This window comes from Misgurnus anguillicaudatus, chromosome 23, assembly GCF_027580225.2.
Source record: "Misgurnus anguillicaudatus chromosome 23, ASM2758022v2, whole genome shotgun sequence".
In the NCBI taxonomy this organism is placed as follows: domain Eukaryota; kingdom Metazoa; phylum Chordata; class Actinopteri; order Cypriniformes; family Cobitidae; genus Misgurnus; species Misgurnus anguillicaudatus.
Genome location: NC_073359.2, coordinates 34172747 through 34197020, shown reverse-complemented (window position 1 = coordinate 34197020; position 24274 = coordinate 34172747). Strand labels below are relative to the sequence as shown.

Below are 24274 nucleotides of genomic sequence, written 5' to 3'. Positions count from 1 at the left end.
ATTAAGTATTCCTGAATCTTAATTTTATAGTAAACATATTTATGCTCATTTTTACATTGTTTAATTTAACAGATATAAATACAGACAGTACTTCATAAAGTAATTGTGTTAACTGATTGGATGATTTTTGTTTTACAGTAACATACATAACTCATGGAGACCCTCAGAAGCCGCAGAAGTCAGGTAAGATTCAGTTTATCCGTCAATCTTTAAAGGGGACATTTCACAAGACTTTTTAAAGATGTAAAATAAATCTTTGGTGTCCCCAGAGTACATATGTGAAGATTTAGCTCAAAATCTCATATAGATAATTTATTATAAAATTGACACTTTGTAGGTGTGAGCAATAATGTGCAGTTTTTGGGTGTGTCCATTAAAATGCAAATGAGCTGATCTCTAAATGGCAGTGCTGTGGTTGGATAGTGCAGATTAAGGGGCGGTATTATTACATTAAGATCCACTTCTGACATCACAAGGGGAGCCACATTTCATTGACCTATTTTCCACATGTTTGCAGAAAATGGTTTACCAAAACTAAGATACTGATCTTTATCACATTTTCTAGGTTGATAAAAGCAATGGGGACCCAATTATAGCACTTAAACATGAAGTCATATTTTCATTTTAAGTATCAAGTATTATTTATAGTAAAATTATAGTGTTTATAATACTGATTTACATTAACACATCATGAAATCATTATCAATGACACATTTTAACAGTTCATGAATCATAATGAACTAATATATTTAAAAGATTTTATTTAAACATGAACAAGGGGATTTTGTAAATGAGTTATAGCATCTAATGATGAGTTAGTTTTGGTATTATCTGTATGTATTAGTTGATTATACTATAAAGTGTTATCTGGTTATCATCACTGAGTGTTAATGACATGTTCATGTGTTAATGTTTATATTTCTCTCTGTGTTTTTACCTTCTAGATGTTGCTGTGATAGATGAATTGAAGTCAGTATCAGTGGAAGGAGATCAAGCTGGTAAATCAAGTCATTTATTCAGATATAACTTATAAATCTTCTTCATGAACTGATGCATTTATCTCAAACGCTTATAGAAACTCTTCAGGCTTTTTTAGATATGCTGCTATACAGTAAATATTTAATATATATTCAGTTCAGAAACCTGTTATGTAAAGAGTGTTAATTTACAGTTTATTTATCTGAGTGCATTAAACATAATTGAATTAAATTACATTCATGTGTAATAGACATCACAGGTGCTTCTGCTCCTCTCAGCTCGATCATTACATAAAGTAACCGAGCCACACTTAATTTTCAAACATATTTATCTCACTTTATGACTTAAAATAGTCTAGAAACTCCTAAATATTAGACACATTTTCAAGATTATTTTACCTGAACCAATCCTGTTCATTTTTCTTATTTTAGTTGTAGTAACTGTATGTTTTATATAGTGTAAAAGTAAAATATCTAAAAGTCTCATATTCATTATTGTAAACACACAGTATAGTAAATGTTAAAATAGAGATTGGTCTCTGTTTAAAGGGATTATTTTGTAGAAATCTGTTCAGAATGAAACAATTACATATGTGAGGGAATTAAAATAAACTGGTAAAAAAGTTGTGTCAATATATTTAAGGTTTTGTTTAAATTACACCTATAAGAAGTGCTCCACTTGTGAAAGATGGTACTACAGGTTGTGATTATTTTGCTGAAAAACATTTTACATTAAACTGATGTAAATACAGCTGGTGAATCCTATAACTAATTGGATGATTGTTGTTTTGTGTGTTACAGTAACAGACACAGTTAATGAAAACACTCAGAAGACACAGAACTCAGGTAAGATTCAGTTCATCTATCAAATCTTTCTGACTCACAAATCAATATGAATTGAGTTTGATTGATTTTAAGAAATATTTATAAATAGATTTGACAGCTGATCTATAAAATGTCTGTTTTAGTGCAGAAAATATTTGTCTCTATGTATATTGACATCTTTGTCGTGTGTCAGCTAACGTAGCTTCTCTATATACTTTAAAAGGAGGGGTGAGCTGTGGACTTAACCATTGGTTGCAATTCACAACCTTACCATGAGATGAAAATACATTTGATTTATTCATTTGTTTGTTATTAATAATATAGATTTGAATTTATTTGTATGTATTAAATTACACCTGTTAAGATGAATCACAGTACCTGGATGAGGCTGTGGTATTAATTTCAGGTGGTTGTTATCTGCGTATATCGCCACTGGCCAATCAGAATGAAGGTTTCCTGAATCATAATTTTCTTGACATTGATTACAATTAAACTAGACATATTTATGCTCATATTCACATTGCTTAATTAAACAGATGGAAATGCAGCCGGTGAAAATTAAAAATTTGATTCTTTATAAAGTAACTCTGTTAACTGATTGTATGATTTTTGTTTTACAGTAACAGCCAAAGTTGATAAAAACACTCCGAAGCAGCAGGACTCAGGTTAGATTCAGTTCATCTTTATATATGACTCTTTTAAGAAATATTTAAAAATGATTTGTCTCTATATGTTGTCTCAGACCACAACATCTACTATAGACAGTGTCAATCGGTTACTTCTTTTCCAAGGAGACACAAATGCAAAGCTTGTCAAAACAGTGTCAAGTTTGTGCCTTATGTCAAAATTAGTGATGCACCGAAATGAAAATTCTGGGCTGAAACCCGAAATGGAAGCCGAAAATGACTTCTTTTAAAAACTTTAAACTTTTCTCTTTATATTTTTATACACACACGCCCACACACACACACACACACACACACACACACACACACACACACACACACACACACACACACACACACACACACACACACACACACACACACACTTATTTGCCAACCCATGGACATTCCATAGACGTAAGTAAGCAATAAGGTACGAGAGACTGTTCTGTATTGTGAATAAGTAACGACTGAAGTGTGTTGTTAGGCACGACGCGAAGCACGACAATATAAAAGTAAAAAAAATATTAGTGCAACTTTCATGAAGTTAAATCAATAATAATAAAAAGCATTCCTTCCACTAGAAAAAATAGTCCCTGACCATGAACAAAAATGTGTTCCAATCACTGATCTATATAAATGACTGGATTGCGCATAGAACGCTTGACGTAACTGCGTGAGGTGAAGCCAGCGCAGAGTTCGAGCCGCCATCTTGGTATACCCAACCGGCAGACGGCGTCATTCACTTCAATTCAAAATCATGTTTTAAATTCACCCGCTTTACAGCGTATCAGTCACGCAAGATTATTTTTAGGATATGTGTAAGTAAACTAACTGTTATTTCTGGTGTTATTTGCAATGTTTATGCTTTAATCGGGCAGGAAAATGGATTTATAAAAAAACATTAAGGTGAGTGTCTGCTGCGTCCTGTTAATGACACGGGTATAAATAAAGTTTTTTTTGACATTCAGCTATACGGTCAGCGTTATTTCTCTAAATAAGTTTAGGTAACTTGTAAGTTTAGATAACATAAAACCAGCAAATTATTGCATGCACATACGGTACAAAGTATGATTATTTATTTAGATTTCAGATTGAGCACGTTTGTCATTAATACTAAATGCTGCGGTCTGTCTGCTGATCTGATACTGTAATGAAGATGAATGTATAATAACTGATTAAAAACTAAAATGTACAACTTTCAGCAAATAACTATGTACATGCTTAGGACGTTTGTGTTGTAATAATGTACAGGGTAACTTCACATATAAAAACGACTAGTAAAGTGATGTTTTATCATTAAAATCTGATCGCGTTCATTGATTTAATAGAATGTTTGGGTATACCAACATGGCGGCGCGGTGACTTCACAGTTATGACGTCATGCGCAATCCAGTCATTTATATAGATCAGTGGTTCCAATGTGTAATATGCATGAAAGCTCAAATAAAAACAACAAACTGATACGTGTGGTTGCTAAGGGCACAGTGATAAACAGAACTGTTGGGTGAAGTGGTCATAGCCGTGTTTTATCGTGAATAAAGCACACCTATTGACCAATCAGAATCAAGGATTGGAACTAACCGTTTTTAATGGTTTTTATACTGTACAAACTGTATAGGGGTTATTCGATCTACGTCATCAATGTTCGCGGCGGCCATATTGTTGACATAGAACTGTCAGTCTGTCAATTGACAAGCGCGGCAGCGTGGGTATTATGCATGGTATTATCGGTGTAATTTTTTTAAAACCGCGCGATGGTGTGTGATGTAATACACGGATGTTCTAACAACAGCAAAAGAACCCCGGAATTAGTTTTTATGCGATACCGACTGTCAGAAAACATGAAATGAAGGAGACAGATGAGTTGAACAAGCGAAGGAGAGACTCCCAACAGCAAAGTCTGTCCCCATCATTTTACCCCAGGTAACGTTAGGGATGCATCACAGCAAAGTCTGTCCCCATAATTTGATCACATATGGTTAGCTGTAAGCAGTGGCTGAAACTGCTCTTTCAAATAAGCTGCCATACATTGAGACAGTTATTAAATTAGTATTAATAACTATGAACATAATAACAGGTCTGGCATTGATAGTAGGTATGGAATTAAGGGCCGTTCACATTATATTGATAACTATTAAAAAATATATAGTTTTGAAAATCGTTTTATATTAAAGAGAATAGAACCTACAATAGAAGAGTTTATGTAAGCAATAAGGTACGAGAGGCTGTGCTGTATCGTGAATAAGTAACGGCTGAAGGGCGTTGTTAGGCACGACGCGAACCCCTTCAGCCGTTACTTATTCACGATACAGCACTTGCCTCGAGTACCTTATTGCTTTTATAAAACGGTTACCACACAATATTAAAGTAAAAAAAATATTAGTGCAACTTTCATGAAGTTAAATTAATAAAAGCATTCCTTCCGCTAGAAAAAATAGTCCCTGACTGCGAACAACAACATGAAAGCTCAAATAAAAACAACAAACTGTTCTCAGACTTTGTCTCATTATATGTTAATGTGTTGCTAAGGGTGTTGCTAAGGGCGCAGTGATATTAAATAGAACCGTTGGGTGAAGCGGTCATAGCAGTGTTTTATCGTGAATAAAGAACACCTATTGACCAATCAGAATCAAGGATTGGAACTAACCGTTTTATAAAGATGCAATATATAGTACAGGCCTATATCCATGTATAACTAAACCGAGCAGAATTACCACCCACTCAGCAACAGTAATAGATAATATTTTAACAAATAATATGAGTAGTAATTTAGAAAGTGGATTGTTAATAAATGATATTACTGACCATCTGCCAATATTTGTATTCCATGAATGTAAACATGATAATTTAAATACCAGCAAAATAAATATACAGAGGAGATTAAGAACAGATCACTCCTTAAATAAATTAAAAAATGATTTGCTAGCTCAAGACTGGAACTCATTATAACTCATTTCTAAATACCTTTTTGACTTTATATCATAAAAATTGTCCAATCCAACAATCAGAGATAACATCTAAACATCCACATAAACCCTGGGTTACAAGGGGTCTGATGAATGCCTGTAAAAAAAAGAATACTTTATATAAAGACTTTGTTAAGTACAGAACTGAAGAGAAAGAAATTAAATATAAAACATATAAAAATAAATTAACAGTTATCTTAACCTGTTAGCTAGCACTTATATTTTTGAGCATTTTCTGAAAAACGACAACTCCAAACTAAAACATCTGCAGCTCTTAAACCCTATGGTCTATATTCATAATTCTGGTCTTGTTTGAAACTAGACACTTGACATATTGTTGCCTAATAGTCATAACAACTCAGAGTAGTAAAGAAACAGAGTAAAACAAGGTAAAATATACATTAAATGACTTCCGTTTTTCTTTAAATAACATTCACTTAGCAAAAAAGGTATGAAATGGTCATGTGAGACACCTGGGGACACCATATAGGTGAACTGAATGTCTGACCATGCTGTGATTCAAATTTGAGAATGATACTCCAAAAAATGTTGTTTCTGTGAGCTTTTATTTCAAAAAAGTCCAGGCGTCCTTTCAGAAAAAGTGCACTTGGAAACTCCAAATATACACATGATAACAATATGACATGATTATAAAAAGAAAATGAGTCAGGACTACATATTACATTATGTATATCAATTCAGAACTTCTCTGCCCACCAAAGAACATAGAAAAAACTATTTCAGAAAAAAACATTTGCACATTATAACAAAATACTTGCTATTTTGAATATGGTCGCTCATAAATGCACTCCAGGTTCCAGTATTCCTGTGTCAGCTGAAGTCCTGTTTTACATCACATCACATCACACACAAAGCAAGAGAGGATTTTAGTTTGAGTCAAAAGTTAGAGACATACAACTATTTGTATGGGAAACTATGATGTAATATACATGAACATAATACATATACACAAACACACACACATTACATGAATATATTTATTTATAATTACAAATGTCTTATGTTTGCCAAATAACCTATATTTCTCAGCTGGTAATACTCATATTTTCCACCACATATCTTATTTTCTAGTTTTTAGTTTGTATATTCTGTGCATTTGATTCATATAGCTATAAATATGATGCATTTATATAACATGTCATACAAAAACGAAACCATGTAAAACTCGTATATTAGTCATCTCCAGTGTTACTTTATAATCAAAACAGCTAACATGAAACAAGAAATGTAACGTAAATCAACAAAAGAATCCACTTACTTTATCCAAGCGAGCGCAGCTGAGCTCATAATCCGGTCCATCTCTCCTCGACGACGCGCTTTGTTTACATCCAGTCTTGCATTGTTGATCCGCGATCATGCTCTTTATCAACTTCTCCAAAACACTTTCAACACAAAAAAGTCATCTGTAGTCCACGATCCACAATGGAGATGTTATATCTAACATTTGAAGAGGTTTCTCAGCGGCTCCGGAGAGCTTAGCCGGCTGCTATGCTATCCAAACAAACAAACGCGCACGGAGGGGGCGTGGGCATTTCTCTCCATGCGCTTCTGTAGATTTGCGCAGAAGTACACTTTACTGACGTAAGTTGAATCCTTGTAATCGTTTCATGATTGGTTACTTCCTCTGTCAATCAAAGCTTTGCTCACTATGCATTGGCTGGCTTTGTTTTGGTGTAATCCAGTCAAAAGCCTATGGCAAGCTGAAAGACATCTATCTAGGCAAATCATTGATCGCATGAGATTTTGAGTTGTCAAACCTTTTCTGATTGGACAAAACAGAAAAATAGGGCGGGATATTTATCTGAACAGTCTAACGAAGCAGGAAGAGATGGATTTTCACTGATAAAAATCGATATTTGATAGAAAATAAACATGATCGATCTTACTTTGCGGACGCGCGGATGTAAACAAAGGAGGATATTGCTGGATTTCTCACTATTTTTCATTGTTTTGGATTAAAACGTGGGATGCTTTTTGAAGAGTGGACCCTTACCTTGCAATGTACGTTGAAGTTTTTGGGAATTGTCAGAAATTGTCAGAACCATATGGCAAGCCATGTGAGTACCCACAAAATTTTTTATATGCATTCCGTCTGCATTTCATTTAATCTTTTCCACACCAGTGTATTGATTGCAAAAATAAGCTCAGAACATGAATTTGGAGTGTTTAAACTTTCAAATAATGCAAAGTTTATGATTGTTGATTGAATATTTGATGTTAAACAAAGTACAAAAACACGTAAAAACGCCCCCTAGGGCCCGCCGCCGGGCCGGTGCGTGTTAACAAGCTAAGAAAATGTAAAAAAGATTATTATAGTAGATTGCTGGAAACCAATAAAAATAATATAAAGGGTACGTGGAACATTTTAAATTCTATTATCAGAAGGAAAAAACAAGTATTGGATTTCCAAATGAATTTATGGATAAGGGTAATAGAACTAAAAACATGGAAGAGGTCGTGGCGGGCTTCAATGAATTATTTGTGAGTGTAGGCCCAAATTTGGCTGACGAGATAATTCCACCGCAAGAGGTTGATGTCTCACAATTCTTTGAAGAAAGAAATCCAGCAACTATTTTTTTGAGAGACACCGATAAAACTGAAGTACTTGATATTGTTAATAACTTTAAAAATAAGACATCAAGAGACAGTAATGATATTGACATGTTTTTAATAAAACAAGTAATTGTAGCAATAGTAGATCCCATAGTATACATTTCTAATATTTCTCTGAAATTGGGTTTTTTTCCCACAAAGATGAAAATAGCTAAAGTTGTTCCTATTTAAAGCTGGTGAACAGAATATTTATACTAACTATAGGCCAATTTCATTACTTCCCCAATTTTCTAAAATTCTGGAGAAGATATTTTCCACCAGATTGGACAGTTTTATTGATAAATATGGGATTTTAACTGATAGTCAATATGGCTTTAGAGCAAATCGTTGTACATCTCTGGCTCTAATTGATCTGGTGGAAGAATTAACAACTAGTATTGATGACAAGAAGTTTGCTATAGGTGTATTCATAGACCTAAAAAAGGCCTTTGATACAATAGATCATTACATTTTGCTTAAAAAATTGGAAATGTATGGAATTAGGGGAATAGGATTAAATTGGATAAAAAGCTATTTAGAACATAGACAACAATTTGTGCAGATGGGAGAGGTAAAGTCAAAGCTCCAAAATACATTATATGGTGTACCACAAGGTTCAATCCTAGGACCAAAATTATTTATATTATACATAAATGATATTGTTAAAACTTCTGATTTGTTGAAATTCATAATCTTTGCAGATGATACAAATATATTTTGTGAAGGAGAGAATCTCCAACATCTGATGAAGACTGTTTCTCAAGAGTTGGTTAAGCTTAAATTGTGGTTTGATTTAAATAAATTATCTCTTAATATAAAGAAACTAAATTTATGATTTTTGGGAAACAAAGAATTCCTGAAGATTTAATTATTGAAGTACTGTGTGATAATACCAGATTAGAAAGAGTTTATGAAAATTCCTTTCTGGGAGTAATAATCGGCCATAAGCTCAGCTGGAAACCACAAGTTAATCACATCAGTTCTAAACTGGCAAAGATTACCGGTATACTGTGTAAAGTGAGACATATATTGAACCAGGAAACAATGTATACTTTATATTGCGCGCTTTTTCTTCCTTATTTGTATTATTGTACAGAGGTGTGGGGCAATACCTATAAAACCAATCTAAAGACAATATGCACCATGCAGAAAAGGGTAATGAGAATAGTTTGCAATGTTGGCTATTATGCACATACAAATGATTTATTTTTAAAATTACAAACATTAAAATTTAAAGACATAGTAGATCTTAAGACTACACAAATTATGTATAAAGCTAAAAATAAAGTACTCCCTAGTAATATTCAAAAATGGTTTAAGGAAAGAGATAGTAGATATAATTTAAGAAGGAGAGGAAATCTCTCTCAATCAATGGCACGTACTACACTCAAAAGCATGTGCATATCTGTCAACGGGGTGAGGCTGTGGAATAATTTACCTGCAACAATTAAGGAAAGCAAACATATTGTGCAATTCAAAAGAAGGTTTAAAATGTCTGTATTAGAAAATTATATAAATTAAGTTGAATATGGGACAAATATTTCATTTCCTCTTTAAGTGGTTGATCTGAACATCATATAGTTTGTTTCTTGCCATTATGTATATATTTAAATTATTATTTTTTATATTATATTGTGTGAGTTATTTTCAGATAAATGTACTTCAAATGATTAAGCTTTTTCTCAATAGGATAAATCATGATATTTTGCAAGAGTAAATAGTAGCTGTTTCAAAGCTAGTTGTGTAAAAGGGGAAGGTAAATATAAGCTATGCTTCTTCCTTCTCCGTTCTTGTTTTTTTTTTTTCATTTCTTTTGAACATGTTGAGATTTTTTATTTGTCCATTTTCTGTTATAATATGTTTGGTTACTAATGATCATGTTCTGAAGAAGAAAAAAAGAAAAGAATAAAAATTCATTCATTCATTCAGAATAGCGGAGCTCACACCAAAACTATAACGATACAGATACAATGAACGACATCATTTGGATCACTTTCTGAGCGATTTTTCCCACCTGATGAAGGATAAACCAACTTCAAGTGCACGGCCACTTAAAATGACAGTGAAGCTCATTGCTGAGCTCTATAACATTAGATTACCTCCAGTTGCTGTGAAAATTGACTACGTAATGCTTTTTAATCTATTACATTAACTAACTGTTATGCCAAAAGGTAAGAGATTACACAAACTATTAGATTCACTGTTTAGAGTTACGTGAAACGCAGCGTGTTGAGGACATCTGCAAAAGTTTTTATTACAAGCAATATTAAAGGCAAGTGATTTGCGCGAGTGCCGTGAGCGAATTAGCATAAACGTATTGTTTGGTGATGTGGACGATGATATAGTTATCGTTATAGTTATCGTTATAATGTGAACGGCCCTTCAGTGCTTGTATGATGAATGAGGATACTGTATGAACGATATAGTTATAAATATTTTAACGATCTAAGCGCATTGTCTAAAGCGCACAGCGCAACGTCTAAATGGGCATGTCCGAATCAACTTTTGCTAATTTAACGACGTGAAAAATGGTTTGTGCGCCGAGCGCATGGTCGAAAAGGGTTGGTCATATTGTAATGGGAGTATTTTGGGCTTAATGTTCAATAAACCAATGAGAGTGTCACCTCTCATCCCCTTTAAAAGGCTGTTGCGCTGGCGCTATATCTAATCCCTATTTAGATGACTGACTTTGTAAACAGAAAAACTAAGCGGAGGAAGAAGATCCCCAGTTTAAGATTAATGTTAAATAATTGTGTTGTTTTTCACTTGTATTGAAATTGTAAATTTTGTATTAAAACCTTTAAAACCCGTTTTCTTTTAGTCATGGAAGTAAAAAAGCAGGGTTGTAATTGCTTTAAATGTATGCCTATCCAATATCATTAAAAAATAATTTACAAGTATGTAAGAGAAGGTTTGTACTCTAACAATACTTTATTTGTAACAAACAGGAAATAAAGAATTTACAAACGACTCTCCTCACGTTTCAGCACTTTGGACAGCGTTTTTTTAGCAAAGAGGTTTTTTAGCATTACTTAAAAATGTTTCTCATCTCACCATATCCACAGGTACATCATATACAATAAATCCGTGAGGTAGCATTTAAAAACATTTAAAAACAGATGCATTTGTTTAAAGCAAAGCATTTATTTTCTTACCAGGCTACAGGTGAAGCAGCTTTTTGTGCCTTTTAACGTCTCATAATTAGTCCTCATTTATGTCCAAGAGACTCAATAATAATCTTTTACATTCAATCCTTTAATCTTTCATATTTAAAAGCATTTTTGTGCTGCTGCGCATTCATGTACTTTGTGATAAGCAAACCCGCGTTGTCCTCCCGTTTATAGGCGCATATTACTAATGCGCTCTTTAAATAACATAAAACATATTAGCGCCATTGACTTTAGACTTTAGACCAGGTTTTTGTTGGTCAATGGCGTAGTCTATTTTAGTTGCCTCAAAATAGCAACACGCCAACAATGCGCCTGAACACATCTCGTTTTTCAGACCAGAACGCCCATGGGCGCAAAGGGGGCGCAAATGCATTTGCTATTTAAACAACGCGGCGCTAAACGTGAAAATTAGGGTGGAAACTAGCGAAAGACACTTGCGTCGCGCATTGCGCTGCATTGCGCTGCATTGCGCCGTGTGTAAGATAGAGCCCATAGTCTATTCAGCTTCAGCAAAACACAGTTGTGCACTGCCATGAATGTTTGAGCTGCACACACAACAGATCAACTAGTAATATGATGCATGTTAAAGGGCTGTGTGTCATTATGCACCAAACGAATAAAACACAGACTTAACATAACAATGAGTTTCATGTTTCCTACTGAAAAATCCAGCATAAGCTGGTGAGCTGGTTTTAGCTGGTCCCCAGATTGGTTTTAGCTGGTTTTGCTGGTGTAGGAAGCTGGTTTTGTTGGTGTAGCAAGCTGGTCTAGCTGTGTTTTGGTCACATTTTAAGCTGGTCTAGCTGGACTTAGCTGGTCATGCTGGAATACCAGGCTGGGAGGACCAGCGTAAATCACCTTAAACCAGCTAAAACCAGCTACCAGCTTATGCTGGTTTTAGCTGGATTTTTCAGTAGGGTTAAGAGCGCGCTTTACTTCCTGCTTTGTTCAAAACAATCGGTGGTTGAAATTTTGGTGCACCCCTAGTCAAAATATGTGTTTGGCGCATCATGTGAACCTATGTGCATCATGTCAAAAATACACTTCGAAGAGGTTTATGGATGCTCGTGTTTGAGATGCTCGTGTTTAACAGATATTCACTTAATCTCATGTGTATCAGAGTTTAGTGTTAAGTGTCTTGGCAGTATCTTGTGAACGTCTCGGTTACATATGTAACCCTCGTTCCCTGAAGGAAGGGAACGGAGACGTCACGTCGTGACCGACGAATTGGGAACCGCTTCGCGGGTGACTTATCTGCTTCGAGAAACCTTTAAAACGCCAATGAACTTGGCATGCAGATAATTGCATCTGCCGGCGCCGCCCCGCCGCATAGGTATTTAATGAGCGGCAGGTGCAGTTATCAAATCAGCTATTTTTTGCTGAGAAAGCTGGACAGAAAGAAAAGTGTCCGGCCGATATCAGCAGTGGAACAGCAAACTGTGGCGACGGGACGTGACGTCTCCGTTCCCTTCCTTCAGGGAACGAGGGTTACATATGTAACCGAGACGTTCCCTTTCAGTCGGTCACTACGACGTCACGTCGTGACCGACGAATTGGGAATCCCTACCAAAGCGCCACTGAAGCTGACCCTTCCAGTGCCTGCGTAAACCCTCCGACTCTCCTCTTTAAGGGAACGGAAATGGGGTTGAAGCAGAGGCCGGTCACTACTTGTTCCTTAACCCACGATAGTGACTAGGCGAACTGGGAAGCGAACTCGTCAGGCGGGACTAAGATCGCTGCGGAAGAAAAACCCTCTAGGGGTCTACCACTAAGGTGATAGAAAAAAAGACACGAAGTCTCTAAAAAATACACTCTCTTAGCAACACTAGAGGCGCGGAACAAACTCCGCTAAGGGAAACGTGGTAAATCATAAACTTTCCACGGAAATACTCACAAAGAAACCACTAGGGGGCGCAATGTGGGCGCTAGCCTCACCCAGATAGTCAAGAATACATCCAGTGAGAGGCTGGCAGCCGATGCTCCGCAACATCGGCCACCAAGCGGTGGAAAAAGACAAAAAACATTTTTTGTAACGTTTTTGCCTTAATGGCCTTCCATAATGGTGCGGTTTCTGCGCAGCCAAAAAGAAAGGCTCCAAGCCGACACAGGAGCCGTTCCTCGATGTTCTCACTGATCTGACGAGAGAACTCGAGAGGATACCGGCTCAACACGAACACTGTAGAATCTAGTGAACGTATTAGGTGTCGCCCAGCCAGCAGCTCTACAAATATCTGAAAGCGAGGAACCACGAGCCAAAGCCCAAGATGAAGCCACACTTCTGGTTGAATGGGCTCTCAAACCAAAAGGGCAAGGAATGCCCTGTTTCTCATAAGCCAGGGCGATTGTGTCTACAATCCAGTGAGACATCCTCTGTTTAGTGACAGCTCTCCCTTTCTGCTGACCACCGTAACAGACAAAGAGCTGCTCTGAGGTCCGAAAGCTTTGAGTGCGATCCACATACACACGTAGTGCACGTACAGGACATAACAAAGCCATAGCTGGGTCTGCCTCTTCCAAAGGCAGTGCTTGTAAGTTCACCACTTGATCCCTAAAGGGAGTGGTGGGAACTTTAGGCACGTAGCCCGGCCGGGGTCTCAGTGTAACGCTGGATTCAGCCGGCCCGAACTGAAGGCACGAATCGTTGACCGAAAATGCATGAAGATCCCCTATCCTTTTAATAGAAGCCAGTGTGAGGAGCATCAAAGTTTTCATAGTGAGAAACTTGACACTCACCGTCTGCAGAGGCTCGAACGGGCAGTCCCTGAGAGCATTCAGCACCATGGACAGGTCCCAAGGAGGAATAGAGGGAGGACGCGAAGGATTCAGCCTCCGTGCACCTCTTAAAAACCTAATGACCAGATCGTGCTGACCCACAGATCTACCGTCTATGGGTGCGTGATACGCGGATATTGCCGCGATATCTACTTTAATAGTAGATGGTGACAGCCTCTTCTCCAAACGGTGCTGGAGATATGAAAGCACAATACTGATCGGGCATTCTCGGGGGTCCTCTCGTTGAGAAGTACACCAAACAACAAACAGGTTCCATTTCAGCGTATACGCCTGTCTCGTAGACGGCGCTCGCGCTGCAGCGATGGTGTTAGATACCGCCTGGGGTAAATCACCTACAACCTCCGCGCCCCATCCAGAGACCACACATGGAGGTTCCACAGATCGGGACGGGGGTGCCATAATGTGCCCCCTTCTTGAGACAGAAGGTCCCTCCTCAGGGGAATCCTCCAGGGAGGGGCTGTCGCGAGGAGAGTGAGCTCTGGAAACCAACTCCTGGTGGCCCAATATGGAGCAACTAAAAGAATTTTCTCCTCGTCCTCCCTGACTTTGCACAATGTCTGTGCAATGAGGCGCACTGGGGGAAATGCGTATTTGCGAAGACCTCTCGGCCAGCTGTGCGCCAATGCATCCACGTCGAGTGATCCCTCGTTCAGTGAATAGAATAGGCGACAGTGGGTTGTTTCTGAAGATGCAAACAGATCTATCTGCGCTCTGCCGAAACGTCTCCAAATCAGCTGGACCGATTGAGGGTGGAGTCGCCATTCGCCGGGGCGCGCTGCTCGGGAAAGCGCGTCTGCCGCTGCGTTGAGCGACCCCGGGATGTGAATGGCACGAAGAGACCTCAGATTCTTCTGACTCCAAAAGAGGAGATGGCGGGCGAGATGCGACATGTGACGAGAGCGCACTCCGCTTTGGCGATTGATATACGCAACAGTCGCAATGTTGTCTGTGCGAACTAATACATCTTTGCCTCTCAACTCGCTGCTGAAACGGACGAGCGCAAGATATACAGCCCACAGTTCTCGGCAATTTATGTGCCAATGCAGCTGGGGTGATGTCCATACTCCTGAAGCTGCAAGCTCGCCATACGTGGCTCCCCACCCCGTGTTGGAGGCATCTGTGCATACTATTGCATGTCTGGAGACCTGTCTCAGTGGCACCCCCGCCCTGAGAAACGCTGGGTCTGACCACGGGGTGAAAGTGAGACGGCATTTCGGTGTGATCGTGACACGGTGAAAGCCGGTTAGCCACGCTCTCCTCGGGACTCGGTCGTGAAGCCAATGCTGAAGCGGTCTCATATGCAGCAAACCGAGCGGTGTTACAGCCGCGGCTGCAGCCATATGCCCCAGTAATTTCTGAAACTGTTTCAGAGGGACCGCAGTCTTGCCCGAAAACGTATTCAAGCAAGCCAGAATCGACTGAACGCGCGCCTCCGTGAGGCGTGCTGTAAGATTGACCGAATCCAATTCCATGCCGAGAAAAGAGATCTTCTGTGTCGGGCACAGTTTGCTCTTCTCTCGGTTGACCTGAAGACCGAGACGGGCGAGGTGTTTGAGCACGCGATCTAGATGAGTGCAAAGCATTTGATGCGACTGTGCTATAATGAGCCAATCGTCGAGATATGCCAAGATGCGAACACCGCTCTCTCTGAGAGGCTTTAAAGCGCCCTCTGCTTTTGTGAAGACGCGGGGAGAGAGAGAGAGCCCGAACGGTAAGACTTTGTACTGATATGCTCTTCCCTCGAACGCAAAGCGGAGAAACGGCCTGTGCCGGGGAAGTATTGAGACATGAAAGTACGCGTCCTTCAGGTCGATGGCTGCAAACCAATCCTGTGGGCGAATGCATTGAAATATGGTTTTCTGCGTAAGCATTTTGAACGGCATCTTGTGAAGTGCTCGATTCAGAACGCGCAGATCCAGGATCGGTCGCAACCCGCCGCTTTTCTTGGGTACTATAAAGTAAGGGCTGTAAAACCCTGACCTCATCTCGGCTGGAGGAACCGGCTGAATCGCGTCTTTCGCCAATAAGACAGCAATCTCTGCACGTAGTACGTGCGCATCGGCGGGTTTCACTATAGTGAAACGGATGCCTGTAAATTTGGGAGGTCGCCGGGCGAATTGTATCGCATAGCCAAGACGGATCGTGCGTAAAAGCCAGCGCGACGGACTGGGAAGTTGCTGCCAAGCTTCCAGATACCGGGCGAGGGGAATTAACGGCACAATCGTAGTACCCGCGGCGAGCGGAACGGCGGTGCTCGATGACGCGCTCTCTTGGGCTGCGTTGACATGTGTATTGTGAGAATGAGCACTCACCTGACTCCGCTGATGGATGGCTGCGCAGGGAAGACTCTGATGAAGATATCTCGGTGCGCTTAACACATCCGTTGGCGAGAGAGGAGGGGGAGGACGTAGGGTTATGACCCCATCCGTCACACCCGACTGCCTCTGATGACCTGGAGGAGGAAGAGGAATTCGCTCTTTTTGTGGTTTTGTGGGTGCCGGCTGAAAAGCCGGCGGAACGGAAATTAATGAAAACCAAAGATTCCCCACCCGGTCCTCCTCCGGGGGGGGGGAGTGGTGCGTTCACCATCTCCCGAAGAGCGATCCCCTCCACCTCCAGGTCGCCCATCTCAGGGCCGCTTAGATTTTCGCTTTCCACCAGGCTTAGCAGGCTGAGCGGGCGGGGCGGGCTGCTGACGGCCGGTTCCTCGCTTTCTTGGACGGCCCCGATGAGGAACGGAGGCGGCCGCCGCTGCAGGACGCCCTCGGCGAGGGGCAGACTGAGGTGCCGACGTCGACGGGGCAGGTGCTGGTCTCTTCCGACGCGGCATGATGTTGGTAAGAGCCTCAGTCTGCTTCTGGGTGGCGGAGACCTGTTGTGCGAAGTCGTCCACCGCCCTGCCGAACAGGCCGGCCTGGGACACCGGGGCGTTTAGAAGCCGGGTTTTGTCGGCATCCCGCATGTCCGCAAGGCACAGCCAGAGGTGGCGCTCCTGGACCACCAAGGTGGACATAGCACGACCGACGGCTTGTGCGGTGGTCTTGGTCGCACGTAGCGCCAGATCCGTAGCCGCACGCAGGTCTTTAAAGACCGCCGAATCGTGACCTCCCTCGTGCAGATCCTTCAGAGCCTTAGCCTGATGAACCTGCAACAAAGCCATGGCATGTATGGCAGAGGCCGCCTCCCCACAAGCCTGGTATGCAGACTCCGTCAGAGCTGACGAATGCCTGCAGGCCTGTGAGGGAAGGGCAGGACGGTCCTTCCAGTAGGAGACGCCGGCAGGACACAACTGCATCGCTACCGAACGCTCCACTGTCGGGATACCGGCATACCCTTTAGCGGCCCCCCCATCGAGGGAGGTGAGGGGTGATGGCTGATACGGACGGTTCCGGGAGGAAAACGGGGTTTTCCACGTCCGAGTCAGCTCATCATGCACCTCGGGAAAGAAAGGTACCGGTGGGGAAGACTGTGAAGCCCGTGCAGCCCCAAAGTACCAATCGTCTAGGCGGGACGGTACGGGAGGGGGAGGAGCTCTCCACTCCAACCCGACCGTCTCCGCAGCCCGAGCGAGCATGGCCGTCATCTCTGGATCCAGATCGGGAACCGCAACCCTTCCCGAAGGAGGGAGAGGATCCGGATCCACGTCTGAAAATGACGGCCCCCCCTCTGATGTTACGACAGACAAGGACTCCTCGGGCGGTCCAACAGAGGCCGACAGCGACGCAGAACGCGCGCTCTCCGTCTCCATCGGAACCGCAGATGGGTGCGGATCCGGTCGCTGAGAGCCGCTGGACGAACCAGCTTGCCGATTCAGCACCGTGAGGCGGAGGTCGTCTCTCCGTAGCTTCACAGCCGCCTTCTTGGCGGTGATCAGCAACGGAGGGCGGCGTTCCCGGAGAAACGCCACACAACCCCGCAGATCCGCAAGAGTCAGGCTCTCGCAAGCGGAGCATGTCCCTCCCACGAAAGCCGCCTCAGCATGCTGGAGACCCAGACATGAGAGACAACGATCGTGTCCATCGCGAGGACCCATGTACTTGCCGCATCCAGAAGTTGAACACGGACGAAAAGACATCTTTAAAAAGACGCTTTAACGCCCGTGAGCAGTGAACGGCTGTCTTTAAAAAGACGCAAGTTCAACTGCAGCTCTTTTAGGGGAAATCACTCTTTTAGCTGTGTAGTTGATGAAGCACACAGGGAGGAGAACGCACACACTCAAATAAAAGAGAGTGAAAAAGAAAGAGGTGGAAACACTCGCGAGCCTCGCTGTGGTGCCTTCGCCCAACCAACTGACACACAGAGATCTATTCCTTAGATTTAGAGCAGCTTCTCGTGAGCAGTGTCACTGCCAGCTTTCGAAGCTAAAAAGCTGATTTGATAACTGCACCTGCCGCTCATTAAATACCTATGCGGCGGGGCGGCGCCGGCAGATGCAATTATCTGCATGCCAAGTTCATTGGCGTTTTAAAGGTTTCTCGAAGCAGATAGGTCACCCGCGAAGCGGTTCCCAATTCGTCGGTCACGACGTGACGTCGTAGTGACCGACTGAAAGGGAACATGAGTGTCTTTTTTTATTATAAACTCATTCAAAGCATCTGAAGCAGAAACATATTTTGCATTTCTGTCTCCTCGAAAGAGTGAGCGCGTAGTGGACTGAGCTGTTGGTTGCAAATCACAAACTTACTGCTAGATGCTGCCAAAATCAAGAGCTTAAAATAATTTAAAGAGTTGTTCATAATCTGGGTCAATGTGTATAAAGAAAATGTATAAAACTAAATTGTCAATTTATAGTTCCTGAGCATCTGATGTGGATTTATGTTTTCAGTCAGTAAAACTTGAGTACTTTAATATAAAGTTTCTCTCAGATGTGTCAGAGATCAGATAGCTGTCTTTATATTTAATCTGATGAGTAAAATCATTTTTCTCTCATCTCCAGTATGTGCTGCTGATATAAATGAAGAGATGATCAGAACAGGAAAGTTGGGGGAATCTGTGACTTTAGACACTTGTGTTACTGAAATCCAGAGAGATGATGAGATACTGTGGATGTTTGAAGATATGACTATAGCTGAATATACTGGAGGCAAAGATAAATCTACATTATATAAAACTGATGAGAGATTTAAATACAGACTGGAGATAAATCATCAGACCGGAGATCTCACCATTAAAAACATGAGAGCTGAACTCTCTGGAGTTTATAAAGTACAGATCAAGAACAGCAGCGAGAACAAAGAGAGAAAATTCGGTGTTGCTTTGTATGGTGAGTAGATGAGTTTAGTTATTAACATTATTTATTTTAACTGTGAATGTTCATAAAGAGTGATGATGCTCTGAACACAAATTGACACAAAATATTATTAAAGGGATAGTTCACTCAAAACTGAAAATTCTGTCATCATTTAGGCTTTGTTGTTCTAAACCTGTTTGAGTTTCTTTTTTTTTTTTGATGAACACAAAATAAGATATTTTAACAAATAAAGGTAAGCACACAGCTAATTGTAACCACTGACTTCCATAGTAGGAAAAAAATATTTAGAAGTATTGTGTTAAATGATGAAGATATTTTGATAAATGATGGTAAGCACACAGTTGACGGTGTCCATTCAATTCCATCATATTTATAATTCCACATCCTACTATGGAAGTCAATGGTTACAATATGCTGTGTGTTTACCATCATTAAGAAATGCATACAGGTTTAGAACAACATGGATGAGTAAATGATGACAGAATTTTATTTTTTGGATGAACTATCCATTTAAAGAAAACATTTACATGAGATTATTGATGATTGTATTTTCTTCAGTGTGTCTGAAATAAAAATGACTGCAGTAAGAGATTATCAAGTGATCACCCAGCTAACAGAAACAAGTTCTAAGAACGTTCCCTGAAAGTTCTTTACGTTCCCAAAAACGTTCTGCCAACGTTAAAAGTGTCCAGTTTTCTTGACGTTCTAAGAACGTTTTTGTGTTGTCTCAACGTTAGAGGAATGTTACATTTGACCATTTTTAAACGTTATGACAATGTCATGTTTTAATGTTCACAGTCACACAATGTTTAAAACAACAACTGTTTATTATATTGACTTGTTTAATTGTTATGTAAATGATAGAGAAACATTGCATTTTATTATATTTATTTTTTATATTTATATTATTTTATTATATTTATTATATATTATATATTTATTATATATTATATATCTATTATATATAAGTTTAGATGTTGATGTTTTGTTTCATTTTAAGTCACCATTATTGTGATTAGTGTTCGTTTTAGTTGGGCTCTTGAGCCTTGTCTTTGGCTTGCTAGTTTTTTCCCTGGTTGTATTAACTTTTTGTTAATGATGTTTTCTTTGTTTGCTGATTAATACTGAAACAGTGCGACCTACGAAGGGAGGATATGTTATGATATCCACTAAAGTTAAAATAGAAGAAGGTGATGAGGTGGAGTGGACCTCAGAAGATAAAAGCATTCTTGTAACTGGAATGAATGGAGACGACAGCAAGACTTCATATACAGATGATGAGAGATTCAGAGACAGACTGAAGATGAACGCTCAGACTGGAGATCTCACCATCAGAGATATCAGACAGACAGATGAAGGAGTTTATACACTAAAGCTGATCAACACTGATGGAGAAATCACATACAGAATATTTAATGTTGTCACTGGTGAGTAACTCAACACTTCTCATATAATCATTCACTTCATCTTATATCAGCATTCACATATTTATGCTCATTTTTACATTGCTTACAGTTGGTGGAAATCAGAAATATAAACATAATTCTTCTTGAATTAACTGTGTGAACTGATTTTGTGAATTTTGTTTTTAACAGCCAAAGCTCAAGAAAACCTTCAGAAGCAGCAGAACTCAGGTAAGATTCAGTTCATCTGTCAATATCTCAATCTCTCTGACTCACAAATCAATCTGAATTGAGTTTGATTTTTAAGAAATATTTTGAAAAAAATATTTGACAGCTGACCCACAAAATGGCTGTTTAGTGCAGAAATTATTTGTCTCTATATATGTTAATATCTTTGTCCTGTGTCAGCTACTGTAGCTTCTCTATGTACTTCAAATGAGAAAGGTGAGCTGTAGACTTAGCCATTGGTTGCAATTCACAACCTTACCGCGACATTTGGTTTATTCATTTGTTTGTTATTAATAATATAGATTTATATTTAATGTATTTGTCGGATGAGGCTGTGGTATTAATCAGGGGCATCACTAGACCCAGGGCCGATTGTAGATATTTGGAGGCCCTAGGCAAAATTTATGTTGGAGGCCCCTCACACCCCTTTAATTTTCAGAATAATCTGAGAAGGTGTTTTTTTTCCTACCCTGTAAGAATTCATTTGACCACTACAGTTATTAAACATGTTTTCCCCATAACTTTGCTGTTTTATTGAGTTAACAAATTGATTAAATTTATGTTAAAATGCATCATGTTTTCATGATTTGAAAACTAAAATATAGTGTAGATGACTTCCAAGAAATACAGACAGTTTATTTTAGGTAACGCCAGTTTTGTTTGCTGTTTGACTTAAATACAAACTTTTTTAACTTGACTATTTTTTGATATGCAGCTTCCCAAGCGATGCTATCATACACATGCATTCAAAGTGTCTAAACAGAGTCAACAGCTCTCAAGTTTGATCTGTCCTGAAATGACGTTGACACACAGAACAAAGCGAAGTTAATTTTTATTTCAAAATACCTGCATCATACACTGAACGGTCTTTGCATGCCGCTTTTGCTAAGCAGGAATCAAAGGATGTGATAGCCGCTTTCAGCGTCACTCAAAGTCGGTCAGCTGCAGAGATTTGAATGCTGTTCATCTAGGCATCTTTAACTTCATGAGGCACTGCAAGAACCAACATGTGAATGATATCATAGAGCTGCGAGAGCAAATCGAGAAATCATATAGAGGGGTCTGCTTATGAATCGTTCTTGCGTTACTTTGATGTCATCAGCCTGCAGTTTTTGCAGCGGCGGCTCCGCATAAAGTCGAACTCACTTTAAAACTTTACTTAATACTGTCAATAATGATTGTCGGACTAGCGCACATGGATTTAGCAGTTATGGAGGCCCCCCTCCAAGCTTGAGGCCCTAGGCATTTGCCTACTCTGCCTATAGCTAGCCCCGGCCCTGGCTAGACCCCTTTTACTGGAGCATGTGTCCCAGTGTAAATCTTTCGTGCCCCGGTGTAAATCTCAAGTTTAAATTTTAGCAGTAAACTTTTGTATTAATTTACAAAAATAATCACAGCAAAAATGGATCTTTATGCATTGTAGTTACCCAATTCAAGCTTGTAAAAGCACCACAGGCTGTCGCACTTCACCCGCGCACAGTCACATAGGAAAGTTCAGAGTTATGAAAACTTGACGAAATGAAAGTAAGTTTTTAAATAATAATGATAATCTTATTTTGACTCAATCACTATTGGTTCCTGTAGATGAACAGAAAGGTTTTGTGCAAAGCAGAGTAAAGGAAGCAGAAAGGAGAGCTGGTGAGTTTAAGGAAGGTAAGACAAACATCTTCACCCTGTCAAATCTCAAACATTAAAGGAAAAATCTTTAGGAAAACCTTTGTCAAGTCTATTGCATTATTGCTGAGAAAATCAGCACATGTATGTGTTAAACTGGTCTGTATTTTCAGATATGAAATGAATATTTCAGGACACTACATAAACAGATAGCAGTGACTATAACTGACATTATTTTAGTATAGCAATCATACAATTACTGGTTTCTTGAAATATTGTTATTGTAAAAATATTTTTGTTAAAAATAAGTTATTAATCATTGTTATCATTATATAATGTAAAATGCAAATGTGCAAGAAAATATTTTCTCTGCTGTCATTATTTCCAAACATTTTATGCCTCCAAACATGTTAATAATGTTAAGTATATGAAGATGATACTTGAATATTTTGAAATACATGTTTATCTTCCGAGTACTTCTTTCATTGTAGGAATAGTGAGTTTAGCAAAGGAAATTGTATAGAAGTGTTGCACACATCTTGCACACAACAGGCTTAAAAAAGTCAGAAAAACTTGGTGGGCTGTGCCCCAGAAGAGCTTCATTTCTAGCAACGCCTTTGGTATTAATTTCGGGAGGTTGTTATCTGTGTTTATCACCACTGGTCCATGAGAATGAAGTTTTCCTGAATCATGATTTTATTGACATTGAATACAATTATAGTAAACATATTTATGCTGATTTGTACGTTGCTTAATTAAACAGATAGAAATACATTCAGCGGATCCTTTAAAAAGTAATTGTGTTTACTGATTGGAAGATTTTTGTTTTACAGTAAGAGACAAATTTGATGAAAACAATCAGAAGTGGCAGAACTCAGGTAAGATTCAGTTCATCTGTCAATCTTTAAAGGGGACATTTCACAAGACATTTTTAAAGATGTCAAATAAATCTTTGGTGTTCTCAGAGTACATATTTGAAGTTTTAGCTTAAAATATCATACAGATAATTTAGATTTTAAAATTGACACTTTGTGGTGTGAGCAAAAATGTGCAGGTTTTGTTTGTGTCCTTTAAAATGTAAATGAGCAGGGCCCGGTTCCCCAAAACGTTCTTATCGCTAAGTAGTTCTTAACCTATTCCTTAACCTCTCTCTTAACTCTATGGCACGGTTCCCAAAACGTTCGTACGCTAAGTTTATCTTCTGTAAGTCACACTTTCGTAAGGTTGGTCTGGACCATTCGTAAGCTCTCTCTTAGCGTGGTTTGAACGCAAAACGCTAACGCCGCAGTCTTTAGAAATCAGTGCAGCGCAGTACAAGTCAAACTATGGTATGCTGACAATGATTTTATGTTATGGACATTTTTAAGACTTATAATAAAATATGTTTGCAATGGATACAGGACTATTTATGCAGTTGACTTTATTTGGTATCAGAACTAATGCATCAAAGACGGCGCCAGTGTTTGTTCCTCATTGAAGTCTGTTCCCTCTATGTTTATAGCGTCTTCATCACGTTACATTTATAATTTATTTAGAATTCAATTGGTTATACTAAAAAGCAATAATATCATGTATTCTATTATACAATTTATTAAATATTTCATATTTGACAGTTTTATGTCTTTTAACATATATAGCCTCTCTTTTTCTTTTCTTTTTTTATCTACTGTTGGTTTTAAAACTGTTATGTTTACATACATAATGAATATATATTATACATATAATATGATTCATACTGTAAAAATAATTGACTAACAATCAAGAAC

The 24274-nt window shown here is 39.3% G+C and overlaps 1 protein-coding gene and 2 long non-coding RNA genes across 3 annotated transcripts in view; 2 read left to right on the top strand and 1 right to left on the bottom strand.

Annotated features, from left to right (window-relative positions):
- LOC129453014 (uncharacterized) overlaps positions 1 to 1272 on the top strand; it is a 35242-nt gene extending 33970 nt beyond the window's left edge. Inside the window, exons 16-18 of the mRNA XM_073861806.1 lie at positions 139 to 183; positions 945 to 998; positions 1229 to 1272. Coding sequence (XP_073717907.1) covers positions 139 to 183; positions 945 to 998; positions 1229 to 1272 — 143 coding nt within the window. The remainder of the gene's footprint in view (positions 1 to 138; positions 184 to 944; positions 999 to 1228) is intronic.
- A 505-nt stretch (positions 1273 to 1777) lies between these two features.
- On the top strand, positions 1778 to 19092 carry LOC141359523 (uncharacterized). The gene is made up of 3 exons (XR_012366019.1): positions 1778 to 1823; positions 2423 to 2467; positions 18949 to 19092. It is a non-coding gene; the product is annotated as an uncharacterized lncRNA (long non-coding RNA).
- Positions 5984 to 6945, bottom strand: LOC129431199 (uncharacterized). Its single transcript, XR_012365948.1, has 2 exons — positions 6716 to 6945; positions 5984 to 6279 (listed from the first exon to the last, which is right to left on the bottom strand). It is a non-coding gene; the product is annotated as an uncharacterized lncRNA (long non-coding RNA).
- Positions 19093 to 24274: the final 5182 nt, after the last annotated feature.